General features: G+C 38.8%; 1 protein-coding gene across 2 annotated transcripts in view; it reads left to right on the top strand.

Annotated features, from left to right (window-relative positions):
• Positions 1 to 5,420: 5,420 nt before the first annotated feature.
• The window catches only part of ARHGEF4 (Rho guanine nucleotide exchange factor 4), a 215,060-nt gene continuing 204,742 nt past the window's right edge, over positions 5,421 to 15,738 (top strand). The window contains exon 1 of one of the 2 annotated variants that reach the window (XM_083849078.1): positions 5,421 to 5,923. In XM_083849078.1, coding sequence (XP_083705204.1) covers positions 5,708 to 5,923 — 216 coding nt within the window. In that variant the 5' untranslated portion in view covers positions 5,421 to 5,707. The remainder of the gene's footprint in view (positions 5,924 to 15,738) is intronic. The other variant, XM_083849082.1, reaches the window with a different exon arrangement.

Raw genomic sequence — 15,738 nt, 5'->3', positions numbered from 1 at the left:
TGCAGCCCCGAAATGGAGGCGTCACAGAGGCTGCAGCCGAGCAGTTCAGCCTCCCGTCATGCTGAGGAGAAGCAGGCCCCGCTGGCCACCCCTTCGGAGGGGAGGATCGGGCATCTGCTGGGAGACCCCTCCAGGGGGTGCCGGGCAGGCCCGGGGGGGATCGTTCTAGAAGGTATGTGGAGGGTGCAGCAGCCAGGCTGGGGTAAGATGCTAGGGGTGCGAGCGGTATGAGCAGCGCATGGCTTTTCAGAGGCCTAGGGAGCGGATGGCAGCCTGCAGGGCCCTGCTCCGTCATGCCCATGGTTGGGGTGGGAAGGCTACGTGGTGCAGCCCGGGGTGGTGCAGGCTGGGAGATCTCTGAGGTAAGAAGGGGGGGGCGAGGCTTTTGGGCAAAGCCTCAGCAGTGTGTGTGGAAAGCTGAATGTTTTTCCCCTTTCTCCTGGGATATTGCAGAGATTCAGAAACAGAGAACAAAACATTCATTTACTGCCACTCCTCCGCACCAAGTCCCAGGGCACTTCTAATAAGCTAGGAGTAAAGATGAGTGCTCAAGCAGGTGGCCAGAGCTCTCCCAAGGAAGAGTAAGGCTTGCACAGGGTGTTTACATTCTGCTGTAAACTATGAGTTTATTTCATGCCAGACCACAAGCTGCTGGTTGAAACCTCAGCTGAACTTCCTTGCTGATCAGAGGAGCTCCATTAACTTTGGAAACAGATAGTTTTCACTTTCACACCTTTTCAGCTGGCTGGGACAAGAACCAGATGTACCAGAATACAGCATGCTCATGTTCCTGGGACACTGCTGACCCAATCCCAAGCAGCAAGCATCAGAGAGTATATTAAAAAAGGGTGCTTTCTCTCAAAAGATTTATTGGTTTTGTTTTCTGAGGCTCGGGTGGTCTGTGGGGTTCGTATAAACACTACGTTTTTTGGCTTTCTATGTTTAGCTAAACCAAGTCCCAAATTCTTTCAAATCTAGGCATTTATGTGAGAAAGCCTCATATTTTTCATATGATCCGGTTTCATGCCTTAATATGAGGTAAAATGCTGCTTCACCAAGCACAAAGGCTGCTTATCCCCCAGAAGACAATGTGTAGAGATGTGCCCATCCTGTCTTTCCTGTTAGCGATGTTGAGTTCACTGCGTGACGAGATTAATTCCAAAGCTCCTCAGTGTTTTTTGTACAACCTATGCTGAAATAGCTTTAGTGCTATTGGTACACAAACCAGTTAACTAGCACTAGTTTGGGAGCATTTACATGTACTGCACTCATACCTTCAGTTCCAGTGCAATTAAATGCTGTGTGTATCTCAGCGGAGGTTTCAATGGATGGCAGTCCGTCAATGACTCACCCATGGGGAAAAAAAAAAAAGTATTGAATACTTCTGTGCATTTGCAAATAAGTATGAAGTGTTAAAAAGCTCAGAGAAATATGCTGAGAAATAATCCAGCCGGATGGAAACAGTCCATTGGATACCACAAGAAACCCACTTACTTACAGTGCATCACTCCGTCACTGCAGATTAGAGAGACTTTTCAGTGTTACATGCTGATTAAATCTCTGTGCACTAATGCAGGATTGCCAGTAGGTTCAAAACAATCATAAGTATTGAAGAATACTGTAGCTTCTTTTAGGATTTCTGGTAGCCAAGATGCTAGAATCACAACAGTTTGGAGTAAGACATGCAACAAATCTTTTGTTTTTAGCAAAAGGCAGTGAAAAGGGCAGTGAAGAGGATAGCTTTCCGGTAGGTTAGCTCCATCCTTTCTCCTTAAGGCATGTTAAGTTTCCTTAATGAAAGGGTAGAGAGGACAAGACTGGAGGATGGCTGGTCCCAGAATCTGTTAAGAGTCAAGGGATATTACTCCCACCCTATTCATAGTCAAGTAATTTATAAGGAACTAGGACTCTCATTTTAAAGAGATTTCTAACCATCAGAACCCTGGAGAAAATTTTGGGAATAAACATAAAATGCTCTGAAATATGGATGCAAGAAACTCTCTTCTGGTGGTAGGTGGAGAGTGGGAAGCCTTACTCTCCCAATGCTGAAGCTTGGTTTGTAATTGATAGGTACCTGGTCACTGACTCTGGATGGGAAAGGGCAATATTCTGGTGTTTAGTAAAGAAGTGAAATCTCCATCTGTTTCAGATCTTGAGTTGTCTCATCCTGGAAGGATTTACTCCTGTCTTTCCCTGTACACCTACCACAGCAATTAAATCAAAAGCTTCTTCTGTTTTTTTTGAACAAACAAACAAAGCTAAACAGTAGAAAATGACCATTGTGCTGTCATCTAGTAACTAGAGGTAGCATGATTTAACCAGTTATTTTTTGTAAATGTTCTAGGTACCATTAATATTAGTGCCAGCTTACAAGTATCTTTACTACTGTCACTGCTAGAACTAAGTCTGATAAAAGAAGTAATCAGTCATGATAGGAATGAAACGGGCTATACATCATTTCAGGATTTTACTTATATAGATTGTCAACATTTTGTAGGAGTTTAAAATGCTCTTTATTGCCATTTCAGTGGACCATTCGACTGTGCATTACTAGAGCCCGTGACCATCAATTGCTCACCTAAAACCTGATTATATCAGCTACATACAAATTTACACTACTTAACTTATGTATATACTCAGATTGTACTTTGTATGCAACTAGATACTTGACAGAACCTCTCTGAACTGGAGCTTTAATTTGATACACAACGACAGGATACCTGTTTTAGCTATATAAGCCGTCCGGGAAAATATCAGGGTTGAGCAGTCTTATTGTTTAAGTCAAGGTTAACTGCATTCCTGGGGCTTTAAGTTCAGTTAGATAAAGTTGTTGGAGCTTTTGAGCTAAGAGTCTCCATGCTTCAGAAAGGCATCAATGTAGAATCTGGCAAGCAAAGAGTGAGATTTAAACAGCTCCATTCACTCATTGTATGAGATCAGTTTATCACACCACCTAATTTAAGTCATCACAGTAGTGTTGCCAATATGTCCTTCCTAACTGGAACAGCTTCTCAACTGCCTTATGTCTCATTACCTTGTCTCTGTAAATTCTCTGTCATTACCTGGTATTTTAATTCATTAGCTCCTAGCTGCTTGCCCTTCAAAAATCCCATTCCTCTGAAATTTCTTGTCTTCCTCTATACAGCCCCTAGTTACTTTTGAGGATGGACTTGGAATAATTGTGATGTCAAACACTGTTCACCTCTTAAATACCTCAGAGCTACTTAATGTTATTAACAGGTCAGGGATGGATTGTCTAAGCATACCAGCAAAATACTGATTTGAAGAATATCAGCTACTTTCTGATTCCAGTTTGCAGAAAGTCTTCTTACAATATGCTTAGAAACACATGGAAAAATAAGGTGGAGGGGAGGGTAATTGAAATAAAAACAGTTTTTATTTTTTAAATCTTGGGATTGGGAAGCTAGTCTTCCTATCTAGAGCTCTTGTAAGCAGCCGTACTTCAGACTGGGCAGAACTGAACAGGGAACTGGAAGCTGGATATGGAAGCTGGATATGACCTGCCAGGAGCTTACATGCACCCTTCTGGAGTGTAACACCATGCTCCTGCTTTGATTCATTTTTAATTTTAAAAACAAATCTGCATCCACCATTGTAATTTCAAGCTCAGTTGGCAGTGCGTGCTGAAATTTGGAAGCTAGCTTAACTATTTGCTTCTTGACATTTCTTTGGTTTGACTTCTTTCCTGTCATATTCTGTCAAGCGTGCCTTAACTACGTGTGAAATTGGCAGCAGTGGAGATACAGGCTTTTGGCATGACCACAATTACTTTCAAACAAAGATAATAGACTATTCACCTCTAGAGACAAGCAAGCAAGCAAAGTTGTGAAACTTTCCTCTGCATGAACTAGTTTGCTCTCACAATCAGGAGAGAGAAGTGCTAGCTTGCTGTGCAGAGAAGACTACCACAAAGGCTGTGGTGGCTGCCTGCTGACATCTGTAGCTCCATGAGCAGTACCCCAAGCAGATGCAGGTAGGAAAAGATAGGGAATGCTGTTGAGGATATTTCAAATGTTGTGTTATATCTGAGTGAGCATCATGTGGGAATTGCAGGCACATGTTGTTGGCAGCGTAGGGATATGGCCAGGAGGGGTGAATGCTGGGATGCTATCCAACTCCTCGTGGTTGCTAGAACCAGCTTGCCTTCAACATCTGTACTGCGGGAGTAGAAATGGTGTTCTGCATTGTAACCGCAAGCAATCACAGCAAGGTTTGGCTCCGGAATTCAGTGCATTTTCTCTTTCTCAAATTGGTGTGAATATGAAAAGAAAGGGAAATAGTGGCAGCTGAACCCATCAGGGGAACCAGGTGAGCTGGATACCTCACAGAATGTCTCAGAAGAAATGTGTTAGGTTTTCTGCATTTTGTTTGCCATTCATTATGGACGCACTGTATATGGGTGTGTAGTAACTGTCTTTACCTTTTATATTCTGAAACACCCATTCTAATGTTAAAACAATGTAAAAATCACAGGTAGTCCTGTAAAAATCATTGAGATTAGATTAAGGTTGTATTTAATATGATTGAAGGCTATAAAATTCGTTATTAAGTATTAATAATTGCTATGTCTGTTGCTTAGGAATGGTTCAAGGCAATGGAAGCTTTGGGTATCTGATCTTCAATATGTTAGAGGGCTATGTTCCTAGATACCAGGGCACTTGACTAGTTTTTCTGCAAACCACAATGATTTCTTCCTTTATTTGAACAGTGCTCTCACAGTGCCAAAAAAAAAAAAAAAAAGTTGGCAGAAAGTATAGTTTGCTACATGAAATTATCTGGAAAATTAACGTTGTTGATTAAAATGAAGTTCTTAGTTGTTGATGCTGTTGAATTCTCAAAACTGATACAATTAAGCTGAAACCTTTAGATCTTTTCTATCCATCACCAAGAGTAGGCTAGAATTGTTCTTAACATACAAATTCGAGCTGCCACAAAGCACAAATGAGCTGCTTAATGTTTAGCTAAAAAATTGCTTAGTTGATCTCTTGCATATTTTCTTCATATTTTGGCCTTTGGAAGGGCTATTTGTTATTTCAAAATGTCTTGGCCATGGTATATCTGCAAGACCTCATTTATCCTTTTGAAATTTCTAGCCTTCACAAGCTTGGCATCTACAGCATCACAAACAATGAACTACTGTGACCAGAAGTCTCTAGAATTAAAAAAAAGAAAGAAAGAAAACCCTCCTCCGTAAGAACTTTTTTTTTTTTTTAAACAGAATTGGAATTTGTTGTGCACATTTTTTTTTGTCACAGTTGGCAAAAAAAACAAACCAAAACAAACAAAAAAAACAAACAGATTTTTCATCTTCCCCCCCTCCCATCCCAAATGAATGAGGAAGTACTGGTGCTACAGACTTGCTCTTTAAATAAATGGAATCTTTCTTTTTTCTCTTGGCAACAGCAGGAGTATTCTTGTGCTGTATGACAAGGCTAGCTGGTGCTATATTTATCTTGCAGCTGTATGCAGGCTTGCAGGAGACTGTTCAGTAAGAGAAAGGCAAAGAGTCAATGCAGTGTAAAGAAACTTTGTTCTACCATAAGCTAACTTTTTGGATTGGCTTAAAGACAGGGCTACATAGTTTCAGAGGAGTGAGGAATATTGTTACTGATAGGAGATAAAAACTTTACTGAGATGTCTCTGGAAAGATCAGGGCTTTGTTAGAAAGGGGAAAAACATTCGTAAGATGGAATTCAATAAATGTTTGGGTGCATCAGCAGCAGCAGAAGAAGGAAGAACAGAGGGTGGGGACAATGATATTAACAATGCTGGCAGTAGTGTTGTCCATGAAGAGCTGGATTTGGTACAAATGTACCTTACCTGTTTGCCTGAAAGATACATGAAAGCAAAATTCACCGGGGCAGCACACTTGATGTGCTGGTTATTGCTGAAACTGTACAAGGTAAGAGATTTTAGTGCAAATGCATGATATTTTAGTTAACTGTGTATGTGCTTAAAAGGCAAATTTAGCAAAGTCTCTGCTAAAGTATTTGATAGTTTGTTAATATGAACCATACAGTTTTGACAACTGTACCACACAGTTGTCTTCACTCTTTATTGTAAAAGAAGCACTGTAATTATTGATGCTGTACCCAGAAATAGGTCATCCAACAAGGGAAAACTTGTAGGGACTACTAGTGGAGTAGTGTACAAAGCAATACACTAGTAACTGCTAACCAGGTTATCTCTATATTCTGTTACTTACTTGCAAAGGATTTGGTATTAATTTAGCTTATTTTCTAAGTGCATTTTTCTAAGTGTAAATTTCTTGTGGTGATCTTCATTGGCTTATATTCATCTCTTGTTTTGAATAAGCAACAGAACGTATTTCAGGCCCGAAAATGTAAGCATTATAAAAGTCAAAAAATGGGGGTTTGCAATATTTTGTCAATTATAGTGGGGAATTAGTGTAGAGGCTGTGGTGGGACTTATTTTAAATGTGATCTGAGCACATCTAATTAAAATGCTTTTGCTTAATGTGTTACTCACTAAGGAAAAAATAAGGCATCAAACCAATTATAAATGCTATAGTTCAGGCCATTTCACTTTGCAGAAAGCTGCTTGGATTTGCAGACCTACGTATGAAACATTCGGTCCTACCCACGTGATCGGTTTAAGGTTTTAGATTAAATCAGAGAAGGACTTTACACTTGAGCATAGCATGTTGGTGTTTTTATGTGTAGCAATGCTATATGAATAAATTTGGAATGTGTATTATTTCTTCCTTTGTCTTCTGTATTGTTGCATTGAAGACTTACTGTTGTAAGTATTTAGTCAATGGGAAGATCACCAGATAGGCCAAAATAAATGTCAAAGCAGTGTTTCCTTTTTTTTTTTTTCTTTCTTTTTTTTTTTTTCTTTCTTTTTTTTTTTTTCAGAAGTATGTGGCAGACAGGAAATACATGATGATGATGTGACATAGACCACAGGTGTGGGACCACATAGTGCCTCAGCAGCAGCAAACCCTCTCCTACAGGCTCCTCTACATGTGTGTTAGTAGCTGCATCATTTTTTTCCAGCATAGCTATGCAAAACTGTTACAAAATGTAAACTGACCAGTGCTAACAGTTTTATCTGTTAGATTGTTAGATAGCTTTGCTTCCATATGTATTCCATATTTGTAGTGGCTGTGCCTGTTGGTAGGGTTTACCACGTGGTGCCAATTCCTTGCTTTAGGGGGCAGATACAGACACTTTTCTGCACTTGACTTTTCCTTGTAATTTTTCTGCTTGCTTATTGCAGGCATCTTTTGTGAGATTGACTGAAAGGGGTAGGAACCCATTGGGTTATATAGTGGTGGGAGAATGAATAGCCCCCAGGGCAGATGCCAGAGCAACAAGTCAGCGCCATCATGTGGGCAGATGCCCAACGCTGGGGAAATGCAGGTGCTGTCCAGGTGTTTTGGCAGAGTGCTGATCCTGGGAGGGGAAGGCTGCCCCTTGTCTGGAAAGTTGCTAATTTATTTGGTTGTATTTGTTGTGGCGTGACCCCTTTGCAACCAGACATTTGAATATGTAGGTTTTAAGAGCCATTACTCTGTTGCAGAATGAGACAAAGCTAGTGGGCTTACATCCAGTGGTCGATCTGGGTGCATACGGCAAGTTTAATACCTTGGACTCATTGCCAGTGCATAGATTTTTTGGGCATTAATCATGATATGTGCAAAAAACTTTGAGTGGCATGCATACAATAGTCTTGTGTGCATGCTATCCATTAGTACAAATGGTTGTTTTTACACCTGACAAGTGGCAAACAAAATGTGTAGCATTGGACCAATGGGGTAAAAGTTAGTGCTTGACGCAAGGAAAAGCATGAAATGTCAATACCATGCAGGGAAGCAGGAATGGACAATCTAGCCAAGGATGCCTGATGTCCATTCACCTCCCTTCTTCATGTAAGCCTGTAACTACACAAAGATCTCCATGTGGACTGAGCTGTAAATTACACAGTGTCACTTAGTACTTTGTACAGATGCTTATGGCTGGAATTTTCTATGGTTGCTCCATCACTGAGAGGATATTATTTTGTAAATAACAGGAAGTGTTATTAAAACACACAAGCTAGCAAAGATGCTCCTGCCTGCGATTGTATCTGCCTGCATGTAACATTAAATTTGCACAGTGCATATTAGTCCTTCAGTTCAGGAAGAAACAATTCATACTGCGTGAAAGAGTGAGGAGAGCTTCTGTTAAAATCACAAGCTTTTTCAGAAAGCTTTCTGAGAACCTTAAAATGCCCTGACTAAGCTGAGAGGATAACTAAACTTCTTTATTATAGCAACATTTAGTTCATTAATGCTTCTTTCTTGCCGAGCTTTCTTAAAGACTGCTCAGATTTGAGACCCCGTTTTCTTATTTCCTGATGCTCTTCCATGACTTCAGTCTCTTCCAAGTCCTAGCTGACATTAAAGGAGTGCGTTATTTTCTCCTTCCCACTCATAAGAAGCAGCACAGTGTTCTGTAGCTTAGAAGGGTCCAGCAAGCCTGCCCCAAGGTGAGGCCGGCAGGCGTGAAATGGTGCTGTTGTGTACAGAGGCACCTTCATTTCATGGCCTGTCTATAACCCCTGCATATCAAAACCAACACAGTTCTTGGCTACACACAGGGCTCCGTGTGCTCATGGCCTGGAAATATATCAGGGCTGCCTATGACTTGTTATCAGTGCTATCCCCGAAGGGGAAATAGAATTGCGTGGCCTGTCTTGTGGTGTAAGTGGTGGAGGGAGCCACACAGCCCACTCAGTCTTCTGCAGACTTCCACCTGGGAAACCTCTCTCTCACGTGTCTGAAGGTAGGCTTCAAATCACCACAATTTGTGAGGATGAGAGAGACAACGAATCTTTCTAAATGTTCCATACACCACAAAGATTATTCTTTCATCCCTTCAGCTGGTTCTCCTTTTCAAGCCCCATTTATGAACACTGAAGTATTGTAAAGAAGGAATTCCTATGCACTGATTTATAGATGCCCATGAACAAATGTACCCTTTTGCTTCTATCCAAAGATGCATTTGGCTAGACAGCACAGCTTGTCGATAGGTGGGGCCTTTCTAATTTCCCAGATACTATCAAAATTAGTTGTTCTCAAGATATCTTACAAAATGGTGAGGTTCTCCTCTTGGGCTGCAGGTTTTGCAACTAGTAGTCCGAATTGTAATGAAATCTCTTGGATCTGTAAGGTTGAGTTGAAAACCTTGTGAGAGCCGGTCTGGTGCTGGATCTCAGACTTGAGCAGTGCTTCCCTCACATTGTAATTGCATTTGTTGCTGTTGCACAGGGGTAGACTTCAATTATTTTGGAACAAATTTTCTTGTTTCAAACTGCATGAGTGTGCACACAAATTGGTGTCTGTTTTAGCACTTGCTAAGCACAGTCTGTCTTCATTGTGCATCCTTTGCATCATAAATAATCCCTTCATTTTCCAGTTCTTGCCTGCTTACTGTATTATGTCCAGAGGTACTTGCTCACAAAGAAGCAAACAGCTTTAGAAACTTTAGAAAAGTTTTAGAAACAAATGATTAAATTGGCACAGTCCCCTGTGGGCAATTCCCTTGTTGTATATAATGGTTTATATTGGTTTAAATAAGCTGATTCCTTTCTAGCTTAAATTAAATGAAATAGCCAAAATAATCAGTTCTGAAACACTAAGACAAAAAGAAGGTAGTCACAAAGGAGGGGGATGGATGTCCTGTTCTATTCAGAATTCAGGTCAGAATTTTTTCAAAACCTCAAAATAAAAGCAGGCTTTAATTCAGATTTAACATAACTTTAGTTTCTGTTTCAACAATTCAGTAACATCTAGTACCCCTGTATATCAAAACCAGTTGATTAATTCACATGATATCCCTGTTAATTATTATACCTTAAGTATTTCCTGTCAGCTCAGCTGGTGTTCCTTAACAGTCCAAAATCTATATAAAAGGCAAAATAAATGGTGAGGCAGATCTGTAATCAAATTTCTTGTCTGGATGCATCCTTTTGTGTTCGTGATACTAAGGAGCTTCCAATTACTGTTGCTGCGTAACAACTTGAACACTGTGAACTTTGACAGGTTACATGAACCTGCCAGAAGGAATCCCAAATGAAAGGTAGGAGTGCTTAAATCACTGTCCTGTGGTTTAAAGCATAAGGGCTTAATTCTCAGCTGTACAATGGATTAATTACTCTGCAATCGTAGTCTCACTGCCCATGGCTCAGCTCATTGCCTGTCAAGGGGAAAACAAATTTGTTGAATTTTTTTAGTTTGACTTTTAGTTCAGGTTATAAACATTGTAGGCCTGGATTATCTTTCTGTATGTCTGTGGCACTGTTAAAGGCAGCCTGTTCAAGAATATGGGATGAATCCCTTCCGAGAAGTAAGAGCAGTCTGGTTTTCCAATACTGTGAATAATCCTCTAACCATTAGGCTTTGATCACAAGGAGGTTTGGTGGCACTACCTGCATTCGTTTGCCTTCCATTTGAGGGGGAAAAAAAAAAAAAAGGATGCAGATAGAAAGTTCTAGTCTTTTGTTATTTGCTGACTTCTAAAAGATCTTCAGTGAAATTGTGGCCCCTTTTGGAGTAGTCAGTTATGTATCGTATACCTTATTTCTCATCCCAGGATCTACACACAGCAGACTGGAAGCTAGAGATGTAGGTGATTTCTTGAGAGAGGTCTGTCTGTGGATTCCAAATAACAACCCCTAAGAAAGCTGTCTAGTGAAGGGGGAAAGGGACTTCAGATTGATCTTCTCTTCACTATTTTATACTGATTAGATAAAATTGTTGCCTGCTGTTACTCTCTCTTTAACACTCTCCATGTACTCTGCCGAGAACACTTATTGTATGTTTTAAGAAAAACAGGAAGTTGGCTCTGGAAAACCCAGTTTGAGGTTCTTTTTTTCTTTTTTTTTTCTTTTTTTTCTTTTTTTTCTTTTTTTTCTTTTTTTTCTTTTTTCTTTTTCTTTTTTCTTTTTCTTTTTTCTTTTTTCTTTTTTCTTTTTTCTTTTTCTTTTTCTTTTTCTTTTTCTTTTTCTTTTTCTTTTTCTTTTTCTTTTTCTTTTTCTTTTTCTTTTTCTTTTTCTTAAATTTCTTAAATTTTCTTAATTAAATAAAATGAGGACTGAGACAACATCACATGCCTGCAGTCAGGCTAAGGGTAAGTTCTCTCTCTGCTTTGAGTAGAGTAGGGTCTGGAAGTCCGTTCCTGGAAGTCCTGCAGCTTTGTGTCCAAACAACATACAAGAAAAGATAGAGGGAGGTGGATAAGGAACTGCTTTCTCTGCAGCCACTTTCCTGGGGCTAGCACATCAAGATAATGTTTCTAGTGATGTTATCTTCTGGTCGTCACCTCTTCCCCCCCTGCAGAAAGGAATTGGTGCTAGGTGAAAGAGGCAGCAGAACCAGGGCAGTAATGCAGAATTGTGAGAGGCTGTGTCTGAAGATTAGAAATAAAATCTGGCACCCCATCCTGGCACCCCATCCTTATGGAGAGTGCTCAGGATATTCAATTGCCAGAAGGCAGTTTTCTTTAAAAGGACTGTTTTGCTGAACTTTCTTTTTCTTTTCTTTTTCTTTTTCTTTTTCTTTTTCTTTTTCTTTTTCTTTTTTCTTTTTCTTTTTCTTTTCTTTTTCTTTTTCTTTTTCTTTTTCTTTTTCTTTTTCTTTTCTTTTTCTTTTTCTTTTTCTTTTTCTTTTTCTTTTCTTTTTCTTTTTTCTTTTTCTTTTTCTTTTTCTTTTTCTTTTTTTTCTTTTCTTTTATTTTCTTTTTCTTTTTCTTTTTTTTTTCTTTTTCTTTTTTTTTTCTTTTTTTTCTTTTTCTTTCTTTTTCTTTTTCTTTTTCTTTTTCTTTTTTTTTTTTTTTCTTTTTCTTTTTCTTTTTCTTTTCTTTTTCTTTTTCTTTTTCTTTTTTCTTTTTCTTTTTCTTTTCTTTTTTTTCTTTTTCTTTTTCTTTTTCTTTTTTTTTTCTTTTTCTTTCTTTTTCTTTTTCTTTTTCTTTTTCTTTTCTTTTTCTTTTTCTTTTCTTTTTCTTTTTCTTTTTCTTTTTTCTTTTTCTTTTTCTTTTTCTTTTCTTTTTCTTTTCTTTTCTTTTCTTTTTCTTTTTTTTCTTTTTTTTCTTTTTTCTTTTTCTTTTTCTTTTTCTTTTTCTTTTTCTTTTTCTTTTCTTTTTCTTTTTCTTTTTCTTTTTCTTTTTCTTTTTCTTTTTCTTTTTTCTTTTTCTTTTTTCTTTTTCTTTTCTTTTCTTTTCTTTTTCTTTTTCAATATATTTTCATAATTTGGTCCAAATGTAGCTTACTCAGGTCACAGAAAGCTTTTGGCAGAGCAGGGAGCTGAATCTTGATCTACAGAATGCGAGACAAGGGCTTAGCCAGTGGACCGTGTTTCCTGCCCTGTCCTGGTAGGTTGCAGTCTGATATCAAAAAATGAAAACACTGCAGTGGGACCTGGCTGAGGCCCTTCATAGTTATTTTCCAACTGTTTTAACATAAGTGTTTGTTGGAAACAGTAAGTTTTTTTTTAGTTATTTCATGGGTTTACATGATCTTGCTGTGTCTGTAACTGCTTTAACTCTTGAATAGTGGCCAATTTCAGCAAAATTTGAGTGAGGTAGAAGCTGCAGAGTTCATATCAGGGATGCAGAAGTAGGTAGGCAGGGATTGGAAGCAGAGATTTAGCTAATGCCCCTCCTGAGGGAAAGGTAAACGATTCCATCTCCACTGTGGAGAACTGCAGATCCCTAGAAAACCAGACTGTGTTGGTTCAGCTGCTTGCAGAAATATGTGTTTTCCCTGTAAAATGTTTTTTATTTGGCTGTTAATGGAACTCCACTGAAGCTTACTGTTAGCCTTCAGCCCTTGGAGTGAAAGCCAAGTGTTTTAAGAAGTGCAACTTGAGACAGCTGAAGAGGGATATATTTCAGGAAGCCCTAAACATTCTCTCTGACCCCCTTGAAATGCTGGATTGTTAAGCTCTCTCAGAGGTGAGAATGCTCAATCTTCTTTTGCTTATTTGATCAAAATTGCCAATATTTTATTTAGGGTCACAGGCTGTTAGGGTGAGCAGTCTGATCAGATACACTCTTAACTCATAAAACATCATGAGTAGTTCTATGGGACTTATTCTGTTCAAGGTAAAAATTTCTAACCTTATTTGATGCAGTTTTTCTTTCATTTATGCCCAAATATTCTGGGTTCATTTGGGCTAGAAATATTAAAACGGCCTGTCTTATCCTGAAATGGTATGTGCAGTGCTGGGTGGGACCTAGTGCTGTAGAAAGACAAAGCAATGAAAATGGAAAACAGCGGAGGAACCCATGGCAGGGGGGTTAGAACTGAATGATCTTTGAGGTCCCTATCAACCCAAGCCATTCTATGAAAATTTTCTTGCTCAATAATTACTTTCTAATTATGTAAGAAAAAATGACTGAAATCCGGAGTGTCTAGTACAGTACACACGGCGGACTGAGTACCTGTAAATAGATGACTGAGAACAAGTGATTTCTTCCTGTGCATGCTGAAATACTTTAAGCTCTTCCTAGAAAGTTTCTCATGATTACAGTCATCTAAGAAGGTGCTGTGTTTTTTTCTCTCCTCCTGGTATTTTCTGCCAGAATAAAAGCAGAGCTGGTATTGGACAAAACAAAACAAAAAAGGCTTCAAGTACGGTGCTCCAAATGCACTATTATAAATTTACAGAACTGGATGAAAATTGGCAAAGATTGCAGAATTGGAGGTGTGACAACTGCACAATAAAAGCAAACCCTGAACGAGATGTTGCCAGATAGCACAATATCTAGGTAACCACAAAAATGCTTGGGCAGGACAGCATTAAAAGTTAGCTAGATCACTCTACCATTTTGTAACAAGGAGCAAAATCAAATTTGAACATCTAAATATCAGCAAATGTATCCTTTCCACACACTCGTCTCTGATTTATTTGGAAACTTGCATTTGCGCTGAGGAAGAATGTGTCTCAGTGTGGAAAAGCTCCTTTTTTAAGGCTATATGACCTTCAAACACACTTCCCCACTTCTTGTAAAAATAATGTACACTAATACGGATAATTTAAAACAAAACAACAACAACCAAACAAACAAACAAATACAAGCTGTCCCTTTGCTTTGAGTTTTAATAGATATGTCCATTTTTTTCCTTGTAAAAAAACAGGTTTTACTCTCCTTTAAGTCTCAGCTTTGTTTTGGATGGAATCAGTGAATTTATTCATAGATTAGAGAAAATTGTGTAATTCTGATTGTGATCACTACATGTGGACCATCATTTTGATTCTAGAAAAAGAAAAGAATGGGATAAACCTTAGTAACTTCTCGTGCACGAGATGTGATCGTAGTGTTGGTGTTCAGAGAACTTCCTGGTAACAGAGGAATCGAGACAGTAACATTTCTTAGTATGGGTGCAAACTCTGGGCAGAAAGGCAGGTTCACAGGCAGATTTCCAAGAGGTGTCTGTCTAGGTTTACCACTCCAAATTCTCCTGTCAACACTCTGCCAGAGGATACTGCCACTGCTGCAGGGGCAATGTAGTAGGATGTGAATCTGCCACCTGAACCAGTTTCTAGCATCGCTGCTTTCTTTAACCATTACAACTAACTCTCTGTGTTAATGTAAGTGAAACTCTCTAAATCAAACAAGGTCAGTATTGCATCCACTTATATTGTACAGGTGATATGAATCTGTCACTTGGACATCATCTGGAAAAATGGGATAGTATGTTGTGTTGCAATCTTAGCTAATAATATCTTACATATTGCTTAGTAACACACTATGATGGCATTGCATGAGACACCGAACAGCATAAAAGGTACAGCTTTATTTACAGCTCCTTCTGTATTTACTTTATCTTCTCCTTGTAATTGTATGTGATATTATTCTCCAGAAAGGAATATAAATGCCCTGCATTAATTACACAAGAGAGAATGTCATAGTCTTTGTTCTACTTCTTGTCTGTATTTTCCTGCGGAAATAAAAAAAAAAAAGAATGCAGAAAAAAACCATCTCCTAGTATTTGGAAACATTCGAAAATATTTCTTTGCTGCCAAAGCAGACAGATAGTTTTTGTGTGCAGGCAGAAAGTTATGGGGTGGGGCAGGCAAAAGGGATTAATACTGTTTCCATATTTTTTTTTTCTTTTTTTAAGGGGTATTATTTGCTATAATCCTATTAGCAAAATGAGTAACCCCAGTGCAGTGCGGTAGCCAGTCTCTCCCTGCCTAAAAAGAGAGCAGGCCCTTAAGGTGTGGTGAGAAACATGGGGGAGATAGACTGGAATGTGAAGTAAATATTATTAATGGCAATACTCGGGAGAAAATAGCTTTCATAATGTTGGCAGTAAAAGTTTTCAAACTGGAATTTTTTCCCTGAAAGTCCCAACTCCTGGAAGCAAGTAACTGAATGGGGGTCTTTTTTAAAAAAAAAACACACAAAGTGTTATAACTGCAGAGGAAAACTGAAATATTAGTTTACAATGGAAAGTTATCAAGCTATGAATATTTCATGCTTGGAAATGTCAGTCATCTTGCAAGTGTTTTAGAGCTTGGATCGGCTTGTAACAAATGCTGATTGTAATAGCTGCTGGATTGACTTTTGTGCTTTGCTTAGCCCAGATAAAAATTGTAAATGGCATAAGTACTGCAAGTGTTCATTTGAAAAGTGCAGCCTTTCATTTCCCAGCCCACGTAAATAACCAGCTAGGATGCCCAGCAGTGAGTGTAGGGGGACTGACATC

The sequence above is a fragment of the Anser anser genome (genome assembly GCF_964211835.1).
Source record: "Anser anser genome assembly, chromosome: 9".
NCBI lineage: Eukaryota > Metazoa > Chordata > Aves > Anseriformes > Anatidae > Anser > Anser anser.
Note: the sequence above shows the minus strand (reverse complement) of the source record. Positions and strands in the feature narration are given on the sequence as shown.